The sequence below is a fragment of the Schistocerca piceifrons genome, chromosome 2 (assembly GCF_021461385.2).
Source record: "Schistocerca piceifrons isolate TAMUIC-IGC-003096 chromosome 2, iqSchPice1.1, whole genome shotgun sequence".
NCBI lineage: Eukaryota > Metazoa > Arthropoda > Insecta > Orthoptera > Acrididae > Schistocerca > Schistocerca piceifrons.
Window position 1 is genome coordinate 457,309,677 of NC_060139.1, and position 22,555 is coordinate 457,332,231.

At 42.6% G+C, this 22,555-nt stretch overlaps 1 protein-coding gene across 1 annotated transcript in view; it reads left to right on the top strand.

Moving 5' to 3' along the window:
* The window catches only part of LOC124775479, a gene marked incomplete at its 3' end in the record, with an annotated part of 225,567 nt that overhangs the window by 132,304 nt on the left and 70,708 nt on the right, over window positions 1-22,555 (top strand). Inside the window, exons 5-7 of the mRNA XM_047250312.1 lie at window positions 2,856-3,115; window positions 6,940-7,043; window positions 19,047-19,244. Of these exons, the coding sequence (XP_047106268.1) occupies window positions 2,856-3,115; window positions 6,940-7,043; window positions 19,047-19,244 (562 nt within the window). The remainder of the gene's footprint in view (window positions 1-2,855; window positions 3,116-6,939; window positions 7,044-19,046; window positions 19,245-22,555) is intronic.

The following is a 22,555-nucleotide window of genomic DNA, read 5'->3' on the forward strand; positions in this document are numbered from 1 at the left end:
AATATTTATGTCAAATACTGATTGTAATATCTTGTAACAAGGTATTGTAAATTGCCTACGAGAAGAGAATAAATTCAGGAATATGCAGCGTGACCCAAAAGTCTGTTAACATTTGAAAATGCACTGGTTCACAGAATAATGTAGGTAGAGAGGTAAAACTTGACACACATTTGTTTCAGTACCAGAAACGAGAGCAAAAACAGGCCAAAAGAAGGAGCTGGATCGACGAAGCACCCCAGTGTGCGTCAACACTGACAACTGAAGAGTTTGGGGTACCGAAAAATCTTAGAACTCTTGTGGAAACCAGTAGCATAGCAAGAGAGTCACGGTGTTGTGTGGACTTACCACATCAATCGTGATCGGACCCTTTTCCATCGGTGAAATGTGGGGTGCTGCTTTTCACACTGTGGGGGTGGCGGGTGCGAGGTACGCCGATATGTTACAAAATCGCATCATTCTTAGCTTGGCTGATAAACACTTGCTTGATGGTAAAACTTTTATGCTGGATGGCGCTCCATCCCATATTGCAACACGTGTGAAAGATCTCTTGCGCATATCGTTTGGTGAGGATCGCTTGCCGAGCCACCGCTTCCGTCACACTTGGCCTTCCAGGTCCCCAGACCATAATCCGTGACCTGAAGTCACAATTTCTCACCATACGTACTGACATGCTGCACAGTTCTGTTCACCAAATCGTCCCTCGACAACAGGCATTGTTTATGAATAACGACCAACACGTTAAGCGCTATCTGCTGGTCATTTTTTGCACTTTTCTGTTTCAATAAAACCCCATGTCATTTCAAGCATATGTTTCAATTTTTACCTCTCTACTTACATTATTCCGTCAAGTATTGAATTTTCAAGTGTTAACGGACTTTTGAGATACTCTGTATATCTACCAAGTTTTAGACTAGTTCATAATCTTTCATGGCTTATACAGGTCCTAACGTACTAAGGTGATAAAGTTTGGGTCCCCTTCTTTATGCCTGGTGCAAATATCTGTTATTTATGTTAGTCAAAATCGCGAGTTCTTTCGAAAGCCAGTAGGCTAACATGGGGGATTCTCTTAAATATGTACACGAATAACTATTTTAGTATTTAAATTGGTCTTAATGCTTGTTTGTCTTCCAATACTAGTACCATTTTTTTCGGAGTAAATAATTTATTTCTTCTCATCTAAATAACCCGTGACCATCAATTCCATGACAACTAATTGGAATCATGGCATAATGGCACAAAAATTTCCTCCAACACAATTTTCTTCTGAAAAGCGAAATGTCCCTATAGCCTCAAATTTATGGGAAGATATAGCCAAGGGCACACATTACGAAATACACTGACGTGACTAAAGTCATGGGATAGCGACATGCATATATAGTGCAGTATTGTGTATACAAGGTATAAAAGGGCAGTGCATTGGCGGAGCTCTCATTTATGTTCAGGTGATTGGTGTGAAAAGGTTTTCGACGTGATTGAAATGAAATGAACCTATGGCAGCGCTGGCCGGGAGGCCCCATTCGGGGAAGTTCGGCGGACAAGTGAAAATCTTACTTCAGTCGAGGCCACATGGAGCGACTTGGGCGCCAGTGATGAGGATGAAATGATGATAAAGACACGACAACACCCAGTCCTCGAGCGGAGAAAATCTCCAACCCGGCCGGGAATCGAACCCAGGCCCGCTTGCATGGGAGGCGAGCACGTTACCACCCAGTTAAGAGGGGGGACTTCGACGCAGTTATGTCCACATGATGGGAATTAGCAGACTTTGAACGCGAAGTAGTAATTGGAGCTACACGTATAGAACATTCCATTTCGGAAATCGTTAGGGAATTTAGTATTCCGTGATCCACAGTGTCAAGAGTGTGCCGAGAATACCAATTTTCAGGCATTACCTCTCACCACGGACATCGGAGTGGCGGGTGGCCTTCGCTTAACGATAGGGATTAGTGGCGTTTGCGTAGAGTTGTCAGTGCTAACAGACAATCAGTACTGCGTGAAATAACCGTAGAAATCAATGTGGGATGTAGGACGAACGTATCCATTAGGGCAGTGCTGCGAAATTTGGAGTTAATGGGCTATGGCAGAAGACGAGTGACGCAAGTGGACTTGTTAACAGCACGACATCGCCTACAGTGCCGGTCACGTGCTCGTGATCATATCGGTTGGACTCTAGACGACTGGAAAACCATGGCTTTGTCAGATGAGTCCCGATTTCAGTTGGTAAGAGCTGATGATAGGGTTCGAGCTCGGCGCCACCCCACGAAGCTATGGACACAAGCTGTAAACAAGACACTGGGAAAACTGGTAGTGGTGTGAGCTGTCTTTACATGGAATGGCGTGGGTCGTCTGGTTCAACTTAAGTGATAATTGAATTGGAATTGTTATGTTCCCCTACTTGGAGACCATTTGCAGCCATTCAATGATGGAATTTTTATGGGCGACAGTGCACTATGTCACCGGGTCACACTTGTTCGCGATTGGTTTAAAGAACGTTCTGGACAATTCGAGAGAATGATTTGGCCACTTAGATCGCCCGACATAAATCCCATCTAGTGTTTATGCAACTTAATCGAGAGGTCAGTTCGTGCACAGAATCCTGCACCGGCAACACTTTCGCTATTATGGATGGCTATCGAGGCAGCACGGTTCAATATTTCCGAATGGGACCTCCAACGAGTTGAACTAGTGCCGTGTCAAGTTGTTGCACTACGCTAGCCAACAGCAGGTCCGACACGATACTGGGAGGCATCCCACGACTTTTGTCTCCTCACCGTACACTTATTATAGAAAAGAAAACTGTAAACACCCCCCTGCCGTGCCCTGCGCCAGTGACTAGGAGGAGTGGGTGTTCGCAGACGTGTCGGGGGCGTCGCTGCTGCGCGCGCGCAGCCCCTCGCTGCGGACCGTGCTGGGCCTGCGGCTGAGCGGCGCCGTGGCGCGCGCCGCCCTCACCTCGCCGTCGCGACGCCTGGCCCTGGCCCGCGACGCCGCGCGACGCCTCTACGCGCACCACCTGGACGGCATCGAGCTCTCCGTGGACGACGACGAAGCCGCCTCCGCCGCCGACGCCGCACCGGCCGCCACCGCGCGCCAGGGGCTGGTCACCCTGCTCAAGGTAACGCCTCGCCGTAATACACTACTGGCCATTAAAACTGCTACACCAAGAACGAATGCACATGATAACCGGGTATTCATATTATACTACAACTGACATGTGATTGCATTTTCACGCAATTTGGATGCATAGATCCTGAGAAATCAGTACCCTGAACAACCACCTCCGGCCGTAACAACGGCCTTGATACGCCTGGGCATTGAGTCAAACAGAACTTGGATGACGTGTACAGGTACAGCTGCCCATGCAGCTTCAACACGATACCACAGTTCATCAAGAGTAGTGACTGGCGTATTGTGACGAGCCAGTTGCTCAGCCACCATTGACCAGGCATTTTCAATTGCTGAGAGATCTGGAGAATGTGCTGGCCAGGGAAGCAGTCGAACATTTTCTGTAACTGGAAAGGCCCGTACAGGACCTGCAACATGCGGTCGTGCATTATCCTGCTGAAATGTAGGGTTTCGCAGAAATCGAATGAAGGGTAGAGTCACAGGTCGTAACACATCTGAAATGTAACGTCCACTGTTCAAAGTGCCGTCAATGTGAACAAGAGGTGACCGAGACGTGTAACCATTGCCAACCCATACCATCACGCCGGGTGATACGTCAGTATGGCGATGACGAATACACGCTTCCAATGTGCGTTCACCGCGATGTCGCCAAACACGGATGCGACCATCACGATGCAGTAAACAGAAGCTGGATTCATCCGAAAAATTGACGTTTTGCCATTCGTGCACCCAAGTTCGTTGTTGGGTACACCATCGCAGGCTCTCCTGTCTGTGATGCAGCGTCAAGGGCAACCTCAGCCATGGTCTCCGAGCTGATAGCCCATGCTGCTGCAAACGTCGTCGAACTGTTCGTGCAGATGGTTGTCTTGCAAACGTCGCCATCTGTTGACTCAGGGATCGAGACGTGGCTGCATGATCCGTTACAGCCGTGCAGATGGCTGTCATCTCGACTGCTAGTGATACGAGGCCATTGGGATACAGCACGGCGTTCCGTATTACCCTCCTGAACCTACCGATTCCATATTCTGCTAACAGTCATTGGATCACGACCAACGCAAGCAGCAATGTCGCGATACGATAAACAGCAATCGCGATAGGCTACAATCCGACCTTTATCAAAGGTGATGGTACGCATTTCTCCTCGTTACATGCGGCATCACAACAGCGTTTCACCAGGCAACGCCGGTCAACTGCTGCTTGTGTATGAGAAATCGGCTGGAAGCTTTCCTCATGCCAGCACGTTGAAGGTGTCACCACCGGCGCCAGCCTTTTGTGAATGCTCTGAAAAGCTAATCATTTGCATGTCACAGCATCTTCTTCCTGTCGGTTAAAATTCGCGTCTGTTACACGTCGTATTCGTGGTGGAGCAATTTTAATGGCCAGTAGTGTACTAACTGCGTGTGGCTAGATGGCTGGGTGCAAGTCTTTCAATAGGACGCCACCGCGGCGATTTGCGTGTGTTTAACCTATCCCAGTTTGGGAAAAGAGAAGTGTAAACTGGTCCTCTCTAGAATCCCATCTTCTTCTGAGACGAGAGACGTTAAGTTACGCGTCATGGAGGAAACCAATGCCCCTCTCTAATGTTAGACTATTAGCAAAATTCACTCTATGTAGCTACCTAACTACTTCTCCAACCGGGCATCGATTATGCGGAGGAAGCTGCAACGAGAAAACTCACCCCCAGTGCAGTGTTCTATACGTCACATCCCATCCATCATGGTGCATTGTTCTACCACGGAACGATAACTATGACACTCAGCAATAAGAGAGGAACAGCTTACAAAGACATCTAAGCTGCTTCCTATCATCACAGTTGTCCATTGGATAAGGTGGTACACGGTATCTGGAAAACTTTAGTAATGATCATCGAGTGTCCTCACTTCTAAGTACTAATATTTTGAAGAATCAGCCTCAAGTTTCGCAAATTTTCTGGTCTTTACCAGGTTTCGGTTGGTTGGGTTGGGTTGTTTGTGGGAAGAGACCAAACTGCGAGGTCATCGGTCTCGTCGGATCAGGGAAGGACGGGGAAGGAAGTCGGGCGTGCCCTTTCAGAGGAACCATCCCGGCATTTGCCTGGAGCGATTTAGGGAAATGACGGAAAACCTAAATCAGGATGGCCAGACGCGGGATTGAACCGACGTCCAGGTTTCGGCTAATTTAATCTAGCCTTCTTCAGAAGCATGAAATTACTATAACATGCCAGAGTAAGGCACAGTCAACATTAAAATTAAAACCTATAGTACCGTGGTACCATGTCGAATTAAAACTACCGTACGTGACTGAAGTCCAGCTTGGCATCTCTTCACCACGCGGTCGGTTGGCAGCGGCAACTACGACGACTATTTCCATTAGGACAGTGCTGCGAAATTTGGAGTTAATGGACCATGGCGGCAGACGCGTGACGCAAGTGGCTTTGTTAACAGCACGACATCGCTTAGTCAACGGGTGGGTATTGTTCTGGTTGAAGTTCAGTTGAACGTAGTTGCTGCTGCCAACCGACCGCGTGGTGAAGAGATGCCGAGCTGGACTTTAGTCAAGTACGGTAGTTTTAATTCGACGTGGTACCACGGTACTATAGGTTTTAATTTTAATGTTGACTGTGCCTTACTCTGGCAACTTATAGTAATTTTATGCTTCTGAAGAAGGCTAGATTAATTTAGCCGAAACCTGGTAAAGAGCCGAAAATTTGCGCAACTGAGGCTGATTCTACAAAATATTAGTCTATCACAGTTGCTGACGGGGCTGCAATATGCTAAAAATTCTTAGTCTTCTAAATACCTTGGTGGCGCAGTGTGTTAGAAATTACTACCTTTCACTCACAGCGTTGACTACTCATTACTGACAGGTGATATTGTATAGAGATGCTTCTTAGACGGATTTTTCCCAAGCAGAAGAGAATGTATAAAATAACGTGACTTTCCCTGAAATAAACACGTTATTTAGAAATCTTCTTGTCTTGTTTGCCTGTAAAACACTGACACTGTGTTTGTTTTCCAATTGTATCAATACATATCTGAAATTGTTTAGAGTCATCACGAATGCGACGTAATCTCCTTGTGAACATACACTGAATACTCAATTTTGAGTGATGTACGGTGCATGCCTGCCTCTATTGTTAGAGTACTACCCACTAATCTAAGCTACCACATTGTAGCTATACGTGCAGAGACAGGAAAACACTAAAAAGGACTCTTATATCTAGTAAGAAAATCGTTTAAACTGCTCAAACGAAACATTCCTGGTGGAGCTGCACTGTCAGACATTCCATAAACCATGTAAAAAGTAAGAAGAGCCATCTGTGGTGTAAGAGCCACATAACCTGAATCATCGGCCAAGGCAAGTATGTAGTGTCACCCCTTTTCCTAAGTTGGACGACTTTGCGCAATCTCACAGAGATTGCTAGTAGCAGACTTAACTTTTCCCCGTAGTTCAATAATTTGTCCACCAACCATCACACTTAAACATGACACCTTGTTGCTGCATCTGCATATTTCTAGGGTAACAGTCTACTGGCACCCAGAAATTTATGTCTGTAGCCGACGTAAATGGATGCTATAAACCTCTAATCAAATTTGTGTATTGCGTTAATATGGCTGTTATATGTGCCTGGAAGTTTCAAGGCAAGGAAAAACGTGCAATGTATAAAAACTCTAAAATAATCGTACAAAGGAAAGAAATGAAGGCAGTTATTGTGAAGTAGAAGGTACTAATGAGTTTCCATTAGCCTCAGAAAATCATTCTAGGTTAAATGTCGTAGAACACGTGAAACGTCAAGGCTACTACAGACTTTTACAATTTGCTTTCATTGTGCAGGCTCTCCGTACTGCCCTGGACTCTCACGGACGTGAGAAGCGGGACTACCTGGTGTCCGAGCAAGTGTTCGACGACTTCACCACCCAGGAATACGAGCCCACATGGTGAGTCCGGCAGCTTGCAGCGCACACTTTCATTCTCTGCGTTATGGGTTATCTTCTAAACATATACTAACGCCATTTCACGTCGAAAAAGACTTCCCATCTCTCAATATTTCCGTAATTTCTAAGTGTTCGTGTCACTCCATCGGTACACACCACACATCCACAAAGAGAGAGATCTGCCTTGGTTGCTTGCAAACTCGTGGTGATTTTAATCACCGAGGACAAGCTGCAGGAGGTGATTCCTAAGAAAAAACAAACAAGCGTCCATAATTGGATCATTTCCATGCTGGAGTCAATTTATTCATATCATATAGGGCTCAATATAGTACATTCAACTGAATAACAATCATTGCAATACCCACCCGTTGACTAAGTAAAATCACTGAGGAATGGTACTCACAAACCAAGTAATGAAATGAAACTGTAGGGTTCCAGAAATCTTTTCAAGTCTAAAACATCTTTGATGTCTGCAGAGTGGTCCATTGATAGTGACCGGGCCAAATATCTCACGAAATAAGCATCAAACGAAAAAAACTACAAAGACGAGAACTCGTCTAGCTTGAAGGGGGAAACCACATGGTGCTATGGTTGGCCCGGTAGATGGCTCTGCCATAGGTCAAAGGGATATCAACTGTGTTTTTTAAATAGGAACCCTCGTTTTTTATTACATAATCGTGTAGTACGTAAAGAAATATGAATGTTTTAGTTGGACCACTTTTTTCGCTTTGTGATAGATGGCGCTGTAATAGTCACAAACCTATGGCTTAGAATTTTAGACGAACAGTTGGTAACAGGTAGGTTTTTTAAATTAAAATAGAGAACATAGGTTTTATTTCGGTTGTTCCAATGTGATACATGTACCTTCGTGAACTTATCATTTCTGAGATCGATCAATGGACCACCCTGTATATGCAGACCGAAGCGAAGAAGGAAAATTTGTATGAAGGACGGGATTAGAACCCGAGTCTCCTGCTCACAAGGCAGAGGAGCTAAGCGCTGCGCCACCCTGGCTTGCACAGCTGCCTCCCTCCTCAAGCCAAACTGCCAATCACACCTCAGCCCACTTGTTGTTCCCCCTAAACTCGAACAACATTGTAGAGGCTCTCCAGCCATATTAGAATAGCGTCGAACTAAATGCGGGATCCAAGCAGTAAAGCTGTAGGCATTCCATTTTGCCCGACCTTGAACACTGGCAAGCTCACGTGCAGTCATTGTCTTGAATTCATGATATCATCAATGACCATGACACATGCACGAATGATGTCATCAGTGACCTTGAACACACGACATCAACAACATGAGGGGTTAGAAATTTAAAATTTTAAGATGGCAGATAGTAGGAAATTTAAAAATTGAAGGTATTGGATAGTGATAAATCTAAAAAAGAAAGATAATTCAAACAGTGCAAAATGTTGACTGGAAATATTTTCAATGAGTCACAGTTCATGATAACACTGGTGGGAAAGTTTTACAATAAATGTTTCATTGTGTATTTGATCTCTCTCTGTTTTATTACTTAATGTTTATGTCGAATACTGTGCTGTCTCATAAGGAAATTTAATCTCTCCCTTTGTAATATGTTTCAGATGGAATGTGAAAGGAAAAACTGAAACAAAAATACTCTAGATGCAAAATTTATTATAAAAATATTACATTTAAAAGAAAGTTGTAGGCATACCTGGTTGGCTGTGCACATTTATATGCATTCTTGTCACGGCAAGGAATATACAGAGTTTAAATTGTATAATGTTTTTTACATCCAGTGTTTTAAATTTTTAACACATACACAATACAAAAATTCTTTATGCATAGAAATTACTACATTCCTAAGAAAGTTAGATAAACACGTCACTGATTCCACACATTAACATGTCACACATACATGCAAACCCACAAACACCTGCATTGCCTGTTCCAGGTACGGTCATTTCTAACAAAGTTCACAGTTGCTAATGCCTACGTACGCTTCTAAATGAGGTTTCCTCTAAACCTGTTTCCTTATATAGGTTTTGGTTAATCATGATACCAGTATCGATTCTGGAAGTACGAGTTTGGCTGGCGGATTTGAGCTGCCACAATCGATTTTCACTCCGTGCAAACTATCTACCGCATATGTGTCGTGATACGGGTGTCTCTATCCTACTTGCTTTTTAAAATCCTAGTTAATGTGGACGTAGTAACTACGTGTGGGGTGAAGGAGAAGTAGTATTCAAAGTATTACACTGACCATGATGTTATTACTCTCCTTTATTTAATTAAGGAGAACGGTATTTTATATTTATTGTATAATTGTTGACATATTTTGTGAATTAGCAAACCCGAACTGCTTAGTAAAGACCCCTTATTCTTATTCTGTGTAGCTGACTAATTTGTAAGCTGCTAAATCACTCTTTTCTTTTAGTCGTAGAGGCTACCGTACACAGTAAATTGCAAAGTTTCAAAACATTCCATATCTTCGAAACGTTGAAGTACAGTACTGTTCTACCGGTGATCTGCAACGCGCGTGATATGGCTGAGTGTATAAATGAATTAAATGGGCCGGCCGGTGTGGCCGTGCGGTTAAAGGCGCTTCAGTCTGGAACCGCGTGACCGGTACGGTCGCAGGTTCGAATCCTGCCTCGGGCGTGGATGTGTGTGATGTCCTTAGGTTAGTTAGGTTTAAGTAGTTCTAAGTTCTAGGTGACTGATGACCTCAGCAGTTGAGTCGCATAGTGCTCAGAGCCATTTGAACCATTTTTTTGAATTAAATGGTGTGTATAATTTTTGTAAACATCTCTTCTTGAGCAATCTCTTCCTCCTCGTCCTACTCTTAATAACATCAGCGGAAAATTATAATATCCTTTATTTAAACAATATGCTAAGTTATTGATAATCTCACTTCACCGTCCATGTGAATACGGAACATCAACTATAGAGACAACTTACGCTCACAAAATCGCTATTTTGCCGGATTAGCAAGCTCAATTTATTACTGACATGTAAGCACGAAAGCGAAAATCGATTCTCGAATCTGATTGTCGTCTCGTGCAAGCTGCGACGCTTGTAAACGTAGGGAATGAGAGGTGAATGAGTTGTGCGCAACATCTTATCATACAAAGGCTGCACCTATTTTAAGGTATGTGTGTGTGAGAATGAGACAGGCACTTTTAGTCTTATTAAATTTTATCTTTCAGATTTTGCAGCAGAGGATGATAGCGTTTAGATGTTTCTGTAGTGATCTTGTTATGATATTGGATTTGGAACTGGTGAGGAAGTGGAATGATTGCTTCATTAGCACACAAACATTCAGCGCCAATAGCTAACAGCAAGTAATATGTGATCCACTACACCATCACTGATCAGACTGTCACAACATCAAGATACATGGAACTCAATCATGTTTTCTGCAATCCCAGCAGCTAATAAAGGGCAATGGCGAAATTATTGAGTAACTAATAAGGTTAGTGGGAAGCTTTGGGAAACAATCCATTTAATATCTGCCGGCCGGTGTGGCCGAGCGGTTCTAGGCGCTTCAGTCTGGAACTGCGTGACCGCTACGATCGCAGGTTCGAATCCTGCCTCGGGCATGGATGTGTGAGATGTCGTTAGGTAAGTTAGGTTTAAGTAGTTCTAAAGCCGGCCGAAGTGGCCGAGCGGTTCTAGGCGCTACAGTCTGGAACCGCGCGAGCACTACGGTCGCAGGTTCGAATTCTGCCTAGGGCATGGTGTGTGTGATGTCCTTAGGTTAGTTAGGTTTAAGTAGTTCTAAGTTCTAGGGGACTGATGACCTCCGATGTTAAGTCCCATAGTGCTCAGAGCCATTTGAACCAGTTAATATCTAATTTACCAAGTCACGATGGTAAATACGTGTATACTGCATTCCCGTCCCCAATGACTACGTCCTAGTCGGGACATTAGACCCAAATATTCCTTAGACTGAATGCTAAGTAAAATTCAGACACAGATCGTTCTCCCCATACAGGTCAGAGACACGGAGTGAGAGAAACTGATGAACAGAAACAGAACTACAAACAGCTTTCACTCTGCACCCGAAAAGCTATTACAAAGTACAGTTGATGAAAGAGAAGCATTTTCCGTCAGTGTTGCGCTGCTATTTCCTAGGTACAGATGTGGATACAATCCAACTTAACGTGCAGAACGATGTTTTGGTTCCATTCCATTCGCCCGCCGTCCTGTAAAGGAAATGAATACTGGTGGCGTGAGTAGGCCGCGGCGGCACACTTAGCTGTCGCCGGTCTCGCGGCAGGTAGCATTCACCACGGGTCCGCCGCTCTGCCCTTGACAGCAGGGTTGAGGAACAGCACAAACGTGCCGATCCTTTCGATAGCGGGCCCTTGCCTAACCTAATCCGGTCCCATTCAGAGTGGCGCTCCGGCGCCATTTGTCAAGTGGACGCTTTGAATGCTGCGCGACAAGCAATCGCACTGCGACCTGGTTTACCTGCATTTGAGTGCAGTCATACTCTCTCTATACACAAGCCAGCTGCCACGCTTTTTCACTCTTCTCCACCAACAGAAAACTTCATCTGAGAAATGAGAAAGGGAAAAAAAAGAAAGAAGTTTCAACCGGTATTAACGCTGCATAAATCATAGGGGTCATATGTAGTGGTTAGTCTATAAAAGTAGGAAATGATAGAGCAATGTTCATATAATATAGAGCCTTTGGCCCTTTACAAGTCAGTTTTGTCGTTCTACATATGCACTGTCTTTCAGATAAGAGGTTTCTCTCCCTATAAATTGTGCCCACTCGTTTGAACATCTCGCTTAAATGAACATTCCGCCACCAGAATAACCATAAGAATACAGCCAGTTACGTACAGAATGTTGCGTCCATCCCTAAAACACTTAACGATTCTAGCACCTTAAATAAAATTGATAGAATTTGATTTAAATTTATTTTTAAACATTTGATTTATGTACATCAGCTACATAATAGAAATAAATAATGTTCTTAACTCCTAGGAAAATAACTGCATAAACTATGTGCATAACTCTTCGGAAAGAGTAACGTTTCTTACATTTACCTATCTATTAGAGAAATGAACAACATTCCCAGCTTGAGAAGACTGTTAATGACTTATCTACTACAGCAAAGATAAAGATTGCTATCATCCCTGTACGCGCTCGTTGTCCTTGTACATCCTTCTTTCCAATCCGATCTTCCTCTTTTTCTCAATCTTCTTATGTGGTCCAGTCTCCTTAAATTTCCTTTCCCCAGAACTCGCTATATCAGAAAGCATCTATCTTGTAAACCTATAAATTCTTTCTAGATCTGTCACTGTCACAATTGTTATTTTTGGTTCAAATGGCTCTGAGCACTATGGGACTTAGCATCTGAGGTCATCAGTCCCCTAGAACTTAGAACTACTTAAACCTAACTAACCTAAGGACATCATACACATCCATGCCCGAGGCAGGATTCAAACCTGCGACCGTAGCAGTCGCGCGGTTCCGGACTGAAGCGCCTAGAACCGCTCGGCTACCCTGTTATTTTTGTCTTTATTATTTTCATTATTATTACGACTATTATTATTATTATTATTATTATTATTCTTTCTCTTCTCAGACGTTATGTCTGGTCAAAAATGGAAAGTGACGCGGACCTTGATCAAGCGTGACTTCCTTTTAACTGTACGGTATATGTTACATTGCATTTAGGAACTTTCGGGTAATTGAACATGTATCAATAATTACAGATTTCTGTAGTTGTACATATAAGTTTGGATGTAGCTGTATTGCATTGAGGTACTGGTGGATATTGTGTGGTATGACTCCTGTAGTTGATAGTATAATTGGTATAATGTCAATTTTATCATTATTATTATTATTAGTATTATTATTATTATTATTATTATTATTATTATTATTATTATTATTATTATTATTATTATTATTATTGTTTACTATTATCGCTAACAGTGGCAGCAACTGCAGTGGTACAGTTACCGCTACATTATTTTTATTACTACATACTCAGTACTATTTACTCACTTTGCCCCTTCAGGCACTCACATCATTTTAATACTATTTGTCATATTAAAATTAATATTTCTTAAAGAACTTTGAGGTAAAAAAGGTACTGTTGTGTGAAACCCTGATCCGATGAATGAGAGGGCTTGATGGCCCCAATCAGATCAGGTCAAATAAATAAATAAAATGTTTACATAAATAAATATTGCTTTCGCTCATTATTTTTCATGTTACAAAGGCAAACACCCTGCATATGTACACTGACGGGTGGAGACAACCAGTGATATATAGCGGTACTGTTGTTGTGGTTACTGTTGATGTATTCAGTCCAAAGACTGGTCTGATACTGCTTTCCAGGCAATCTGTCTTATAGAAGCCTTTCCACCTCTGTAAAGCTACAGCAACCCACACCCATCTGACCCTGTTCACTGAAATCAAGCCTTGATCCCCCTCTACAAGCTTTACCCACTCAAACTTCACCTCATTACCAAATTCAAGATACCTTGATGCCTGAATATGTGACCTATAATTGATCTCTCCTTTTTGTCAAGTTCTGCCATAAATTTGTTTCCTCATCGCTTGCATTTAGTAACTCTTCATTATTATCTGATCTACCAATATAGTCTTTTGGCATTTTTCTGTAAACGAACATTTCAAAAGCTGTTATTCTCTTCTTGTCTGGAATACTCATCGCTCAAGTTTACTTCTGAACAATATTCCAGACAAATACCGTTAGAAAAGACTTCCTAACACATAAATTTACATCCGATATTACAAACCTTTCTCTTTTTCTTAAACGATTTTGTTACTATTATCAGTCTGTTTCTATATGCTCTCTACTTCGGCCATCGTCAATTGTTTTGCTGCCCAAACTTCAAAATTCATGTAATTCTTCTAATGTCTCAATTTCTAATCTAATTGTCTCAGACTCGCCTGATTTATTGCGACTACATTCCATTACCCTTGATTTACGTTTCTGGCTGTTCAATTACATACTCTTTTCTGCCATCTCTCACATAACTGCAATGTCATTGACAAATATCAATTGCTTTTTGTTTCTTCTCTATGAACTTTAATTCTGTTTTCAAACTTTTTATTGTTCTCGTTCACCACTTGTTTCGTTCGTACATTAAATAACGTCTGGGATAGGTTACAACATTGTCTCAATCATTTCTCAACTAGTGCTTCGCTTTCATGTCCGACATTAACTGCTGTCTGGTTTCTGTACAAACCTTCGCTCCATATATATTCTGTAGTTACTACCTTTAGGCTGTTGTATTCAAATTAACATCATTTCATCATTAATGTTTACTGCTGTGCGTTTATTTTCTATGTAGCGTTCCATGAACGTTTGAACTTTTCAGTGAGGCACAACAAAGAAAGGTCTGCGAAATTCATATTTGCATTGTACACATGCACCTCTCTTACCAACTTTAGAAATGCCGATCCATGACTAGGGACGTTTTCTGTTTGCGTTATTTGATCATTAATAGCTTTTAGAAAATGTAATCAACAATTTCGTGTTGCAATGTAATAAAAAGTGCCCTACAAGATGCATAAATCAGAAGTCCCCTTGATTGTTCCGTTAGGAAGAAAGGAGAGTTAGGGTTTAACATGAGGATCAAGACAAGCTGATAAATGCAAACAGATTATGTCATTTTTGTGTAATGTCACTTAATAATGTACAGGATGACGAAATTAACAAATCGCTAATGAGACAAAGTGTGTATTTCATATAAAAAACAGGAAAAGGAAAATGTTTTCATTCTAGAGCTAGATGTACTGTCGATGTGGAGTTCATTAAAGACGGAATGCTAGTTCAGTTAGGGAATATCGCGAAAGAAACAATCCGGCAATCGACTTCAAATGATCTAGGAAAACCACGGAAAATCTAACTCAGGGAAGCAGCACGCGAATTTGAACCCCATTCACCACGAACTTGAATCCAAATATCTCAGAAAAATGGAAAGGTGAGCTCCTCCGGAAAGCTGAAACATACTATCAGTCAATCACGTGGGTAAAGATTCATAAACGACTCGTATTCACTGTCTTAAACACTCCAGGATTCGAATCTGATAAATACATTCAAGATATCGTTACGAACAACAGACAAGAACTTTATTGACTGAAGATTGCATGTACCATAGAATTACACTGCTTAGAATGCCACCATTTGGAGATACAGCAACTTGAAAATAAATGTCAAGCGGAACACCCAGGCGTCACGTCGAGCGTCTCTGAGGGCCTTGGTACGTTGCTTGTATCTGTAGGTGTTAACGTACAACGTCCCCAGTATTTCAGTGAACAGCTGCACTCAGCAAGATCGATGCACTAACTTCCCTTCACCGTTTGTTTTAGGGTCGGGCTGTAAGTCTTTTGCCCTCTACACTTAGACCACAAGTGAAGGGAAAAGAATCTAAAACGCAGCAATAACTCTGAGAAACGTAAAATGTGTGTACAGAAAAGTCGAAATCGTCGTTACCATTTAGTGCTTCGCAAAACTGCGACAAGTGTTGCTATAAGAGACAACGCAGCTGGGTCAAGGCATCGTTTACCAGACGAACTGCGATGAAGGGTTGTTGTAAAATTACCCATAAGAAACTCACTCATTTGCTACTACAAAACAGTCCTCAGCATAAGCTCGACAGACAAAAAAATCTGTGTCTGCCTGCAGATTTTGTAATTAGACAGAAAATCGCAAAGCCCTGACTTAGCCGCCAATGAGGCCCCATTTGGATCAATTTAATGCTACTGTGGTTTAATCTTCACCAACTGTGTTGTCAAAAATAACAAGAGCACACATCATCTAAGGACTGCACCACCAGCTCTCAGGACAACTGATGAAGTACACATAGACCAGATAAGAGTCAGGCGATACGTCCAACTTCTAAGTTACATGGTAGTTACGCACACAATTCTCAGTTTAGAACAGTACATGCAAGTCTGTTTAGAGATGCTGACAACTGCATCTGTGGAAATGGAAAGTGAGCTGGCTGCCGAGTGAACGGACACGTTTCCAGGTCTTGTAACTCGAGAAGGCGGCTCATTAGCATGTGTCGGTCAGATAAGCCAGCTGCCTCGCATGGGCCCCCTTCGACTCGCAGGGCTCGGCAACAGCTGCCGGCTGTTCACCTATGAGGAACGTTCTTAAGGTTCTCGGCCTCACACAGAGATGGCTTGAGTGTGACCAAAATATTGGGTTGGTGCATGAGTTCGCAGCGTTTTTCTGTACGTTTAATAAACACAACAGATATACATAACAGAGACTTTAGTCATCAATAATACATTGTCTTTCATTATTGACAACAGTCTGCCAGTGCTGGGGTAACTTTTCGAATCTGCGACTGTAGAAATCACATTATTTTGAGGAGTACATTTTCATCCAGAAAGGAGGTTCCTTGAAGGTTGTTCGATAGAGACCTGTAAAGGTGAAAATCGGAGGGCGCAAGATCAGGTGAGTCAGGTAGGTGCGGAATGACTTCCCAACCCAGCTTCTGTATAGCGTTTTTTGTCAGTCTAGCAGAATGTGGATGTGCGTTATCGTGGAGTAGCATCACTTCAAGCATTCTTCCCCGTTCGTTGTTCTTGGGTTGCGTCTGCAACATGTTTCAGCTGTTTACAAGAAACGTCAGCAGTGATAGTTACACCCCGGGGAAGTAATTCGCAGTACACCACACTGTCGCTATCCCACCAGATGCATAATATTATCTTTTGTGGATTCGCGCATATCTTTGTACGGGTAGTTGCTGATTCGTTTGGGCTCAACCATTCCTTTCTTTTCGTTATGTTAGCATGAAGAGACCATTTCTCGTCACCCGTAATGATACAGGATAGGAATGGTTGGTGCTGTTCACGAGCAAATTGATGACGAACAAGCATAGACGCACATATGGAAACCCATTGATTTTTTGTGATTTTGGCTTAGAGCATGCGTACGCATACACCTTATTTTTGAACCTTCCCCATTGCAAGCAAATCTCACACGAGGGTGGAGTGATGACAGTTCATCACACTTAGCACTTCTCGAATAACTGACGTGGATCATTGTGGAGTTATGAAGTTAAACGATCTTCATCAAACCCCGATGGTTTTTCTGAACGTGGAGAAACACTAATGTAAAGATGATCCCACTTAAAACGAGAAAACGATTTTCTTTCCTGCTCTGTCTAGTGGCATTATCCCCAAACACGGCGCTTGTGCTTCTGGCTGCCTCCGCTGCTGTCGCATCTCTATTGAATCCAAACAGAAGACTCTGTCGGAAATGTTCCGATTTCTCCACTTGGCACTCCATTTTCTAGCGTCCACAGTTCCACTCACTATCTCCAAATAACAATACGTAAACTCAAGTAGCAATGGTGAACTACAAATAAAGCCGATAAATAAACCCATAGCAACCGGAATACCAAGATCCAAAACAAAAACGCTCCGAACTTAGCATCAACCTAATACTATGGTTCAAAAATAGCTCTGAGCACTATGGGACTTAACATCCGAGGTCATCAGTCCCCTAGACTTAGAACAGAGTCCTACGGGAACATGGGACCAGTCATATTTCATTCCAGTAAGAAATATAAAAAGTGAGTACCGTAATGTTAATGACGATCAAAGTCTCTGATAAACCAGTGGTATTAGGCATTCCCTGGCACACCTCATATGTGATACATCATATAAGGGACAGACCACTTAAACAATCGACGGTAGGTGCAAGAAGAATCAACGACATACCCGTCACAGACAGTCAACCAAATCATCTGTTTTACTGCCATACCTGGAACACAATTATAACTGAACTACAACAGAATCACACTTACGGCACTGCCTCCAAGTTTTTTCAGTAGTTTAGTTCGGAGTCTACAACGTAATGAAGCGGGGAAAAAGAAACAGGGACTGAGTTTTCAAAGCTTTGGGCTCCGGCACTCAAATTATCACGATTTCACTAGTCACCTCATGAATGAGAACCGGAAACCACTGAGGGGAAACTCATTTCACTTAAGGGGGGTAGGACGTCAAACTGGCCGACTTGGAGCAGGAGAGGCAGCACAGGACATTTTAATTTCCACTGTCTATACTTTTACAAATAAATTCATAAAACTTTGTCAGCATGACTAGGAAGGGTTCAGCATTCACGCTCATAGAAGTGGAAGTTCAAAAATATAACAAAATATTTTTTTTTCATGTGAAATGTCATCATTTTTTTCACTTACTATAGGCTGCATTCGTTGCTATAGGTACGCTTTTCTTCATAAGTAAGGGAGATTCTTCGATGAATTTCGCACAGAATACAAACCATACTTACAGGTGTATGAAACTATAGAATTTTCCAAATCTATTAAAAACTGTGCTAAAAATTGAGATAATTAACCATAAAATTTGAGTTTTTTCTAAACATAAGTTTAAAATGTAGCAGCTCATTCATTTTTTCATTAATTAAATAAATTCTTGAGTTTCATACACCTGTAAGTATGGTTTGTATGCTGTGCAAAATTCACCGAAGAATCTCTCTTACTTGTGAAGAAAAGTGTACCTATAGCAACAAATTCAGCCAATAGTAAGTGAAAAAATGATGAAATTTCACACGCAAAAAAAATTATTTTGTTATGTTTTTGAACTTCCATTGCTATGAGTGTGAATCCTGAATTCTTCCTGGTCATGTTGACAAAGTTTTATGAGTTTATTTGTAAAATTATAGACAGTGGAAATTAAAATGTCCTGTGCTGCCTCTCCTGCTCCAAGTCGGCCAGTTTGACGTCCTACCCCCCTTAATAATGCTACGGGAAGACGTATCGAAGGACGCAGCGAAAGCTAGGAGTCTACCTTGAGTACAAATAGCGACACAAAATCAGCAACCCCTCAAGGTGTGGTGGGAGTCTAAGGGGTGAGCACGCACAAGATCAACGCTCGCAGCAGCAGGCCCAAAACATACCGTCATTCAATCACAAAGCTAAAATGTTACTAACTGCATTATGACTCTGATTTCCAGGCTGGACATTGTGGCTAGAAGCGAATCTACAGGTGAGTTGTTTTGCATTCGCAGGTCTGACGGGTCGTCGCGCAAGTCACGCCGGCGAGCGACCACGACGACGACGACGACGTCAACGACTGAGTCCCCCGAGGAGACGGCGGCGCGCTACCTGGAGCTGGAGAGGGACGCGCAGAACGCGCAGCTGCTGCTCAGCCTGCCCACCAGGCCGGAGACCATCGCCAAGCGATACGATGTCAAGAACATTACCCGGTGCGTAGCTGGCGCGAAACTGCTTGTTTGGAACAGTCTTCTCATCCCAAAATAGTCATAAAGCCTTTAGAAAATAAGATACACGCATTTGTCAGTCAGCTACACCGCATCAAGTAGATATACAGGGTGATTCAGCTACCCCTACCGATAGGTTTTATGCAACCCGCAACGCCTTAGAAAACCACATACGTTTTACTTAAATAATTCGAAAACTATGGTCCCCAGTACAAAATTTAACTACATTAAATTTCCTACAAAAAGGTCCTCTTCATTTTTACTGAAGACTAATAGTTTGCACATAGCGAGTGAGAGAATATGAAAATCACATGCGTGGTGTTAGAAGGCATTGCAGGTTGCATAAAATCCATTGTAGGGGCATCTCAGTCACCCTGTATATTCAATAGGTTTCTTTTCCCTGACTCATGTAGGCTAGAGTCTTAAGCCACATTACCAGATGCCTGCAATACATTTAGGAATACTGCTTGATTTGAGAAACCGAATCAAGCAGGATTTTTAGCGCTGTTAGGCCACCAAACGCTATGTTGCAGTGGTGAGTTGCTGGACTCGCATTCAGAAGGACTGGGGTTCATTTCCCCCTTCTACCATGGAGATTTAGATTTTCTGTAGTTTCCGCAAATAAATGACAGTGAACGCATAGATGGTTCCATTCTGAAGGACACGGCCGATTCTCTTCCTTATCCTTCTATCAATCTGAGCTTTTGTTCCATCTATTAGTGACCTTGTCATATACCGAATGCACACCCTAATATTCTTCCTTTATGCTCTTCAAAATTTCCATTTTGTGCATGCATCGAACAATATGTACAAGTTACGAATCGAATCTGATAGATCGAATCTGATAGACTGACCCCCTTGTGTGCTACAGAACATCAAGGGGCACTGTACTACCATTAGAAATTTTTCGCATTGACAAGTTGATGAAAATTGAATTTACCAGCCACTAGCTGCTACACGCTGCTGTACTCGCATATCAGTAGTTCTGTTGTGATGAGCGATGGCAAGTAAGTAATCCACTGTATGTGCAATAACGTCACTGCCCTATTTTGTCTGCCCTGTTGGGATAAGCATACCTCGTGATGTACCCCCCCCCCCCCCCCACTGTCCCCTCTCCCACCTGCCGCAAAAAAATTCACATGGAGAATTATGGGCAGGAGCATGCAACTACGCGTGATACTAATGAAGAAGCTATACATTATACAACATGTAGATTACATAATGAATTTCATAATTTTAACATGGTTATAGTCATGACCTGACGTAACTACAATCGTCTGGTCATACCTATGGGTATTTGCTCTGGGAGATGGCTGGTATGAACTATAACATGTAAACATTAGTTCACTTTATTACGAGAATGATAGAAAGATTTAGTTAACTTTACACAACCCATTGCCACAGGAGTGAGTCGAATATTTGTTACTGCCTCTGAACAGTAAAGCATCACTTGATGCAAACAATTGCGAAGTGTTCTGTTGACGTACAGAAGTACAGTTCCATCTGAGACCTGAATAGCGTTGGCGTCCTAAGTAGATGATGCTGACTGCCTCATCGGAGTCACGAACTGGACAGAGCAAGCCCTTGCTTGGTTCTGTAGCGACCTCTGCTCTGAGAGAGAAGTTATGTCGTCAGAGACGCCTTCCATTCATCGTTGTGGATTGCAGCGAGTCATCGATAATGTTTGTGCTATCGACATGCGTTGCCGACTTTGGTGTGGTTCTGTGACCTTTGCACGATACCGTAGTTTACGTTCACTGATATCTTCCATTCCCTACTTCACCCTCTTATAGAGCGATGTTCTTTTCTTTTACTGTCAAAAGTAGCCTATGCTCTTCCTCAGTGCTCAGGCTATTACCATAACAAATTTCACCAAAATCTGTTCAGTGGTTTAGTAATGACAACGAAACAGTCACAGTAATATTAGTATGGATTTGATGACTCGTACTGATATGTACAAGTTCCCACAACCAAGACCTAAGGGAAAGTAATCGGCAGATGTGGAGGTAGAGTAAGAAAAATCTTAGGGCTCAGATCTTTAGAAGCTCATCTCACGATCCATCTAACAATCGTTAGTGTAAAGAGAGAAATACATAAATGTAGATCTGATGTGTGGACTGAGGACTTCTGGTAATGGATCAGCACTTCGAGAAGGCGCTACAGTGAAAAATATATGGAAACTGTAAGTAATATTGTATCTCAGTGCTGCTCATAAAAATTACATCAATTTAAATATACGACTTTCGTACTTACGTTGAAAGCTTCACAGTGGTCGCAAAACTCAAAGTACTCACTGCAGTGAGAAAAAAAAGATATACACTGTGTGATCAAAAGTATCCGGACACCCCCAAAAACATGCGTTTTTCATATTAGGTGCATTGTACTGCCACCTACTGCCACGTACTCCATATCAGCGACCTCAGTAATCACTAGACATCGTGAGAGAGCAGAATTGGCGCTCCGCGGCGGTTGTGTTATGGTGTAGACGTGTTTTTCATGGAGGGGGCTTACGCCCTTGTTGTTTTGCGTGGCACTATCACAGCACACATTGATGTTTTAAGCATCTTCTTGCTTCCTACTGTTTAGGAGCAATTCGGGGATTTCGATTGCATCTTTCAATCTTTCAACACGATCGAGTACCTGTTCATAACGCACAGCCAGTGGCGGAGTGGTTACACGACAATAACATCCCTGTAATGGACTAGCCTGCACAGAGTCCTGATCTGAATCCTATAGAACACCTTTTGAACGCCGACTGCGTGCCACGCCTCACTGACGGACATCGATACCTCTCCTCAGTGCAGCACTCCGTGAAGCATGGGCTGCCATTCCCCAATAAACCTTTCAGCACCTGCAAGAGTGGAAGCTGTCATCAAGGCTTAGGGTGAGCCAACACAATATTGAATTTCAGCATTAGCGATGGAGGGCGCTACGAACTTGTAACTCATTTTCAGCAAGGTGTCCGGATATTTTTGATCACATAGTGTATATATTCTCAATAGCGTTACGGAGTAATTGTATGACAGTTTTTACGTATGGTGTTATATGCAAAACAGTCAAAAACGATATCACAATCGATGTTTTTGTGGTCTTAAGTCCAATCACTGGTTTGATGCAGCTCTCCAAGCCACTCTCTCCTGTGCGTACTTCTTCGTCTTTGAATAACTACTGCATTCCATACCCATTTGAACCTGCTTACTGTACTCGTCTCTTACTCTCGCTCTGCCAGTTTTACCCCCCACCCCAGACTCCACCTACACATACACAGTTCTCTCCAATACTAAATGGCGATCCCT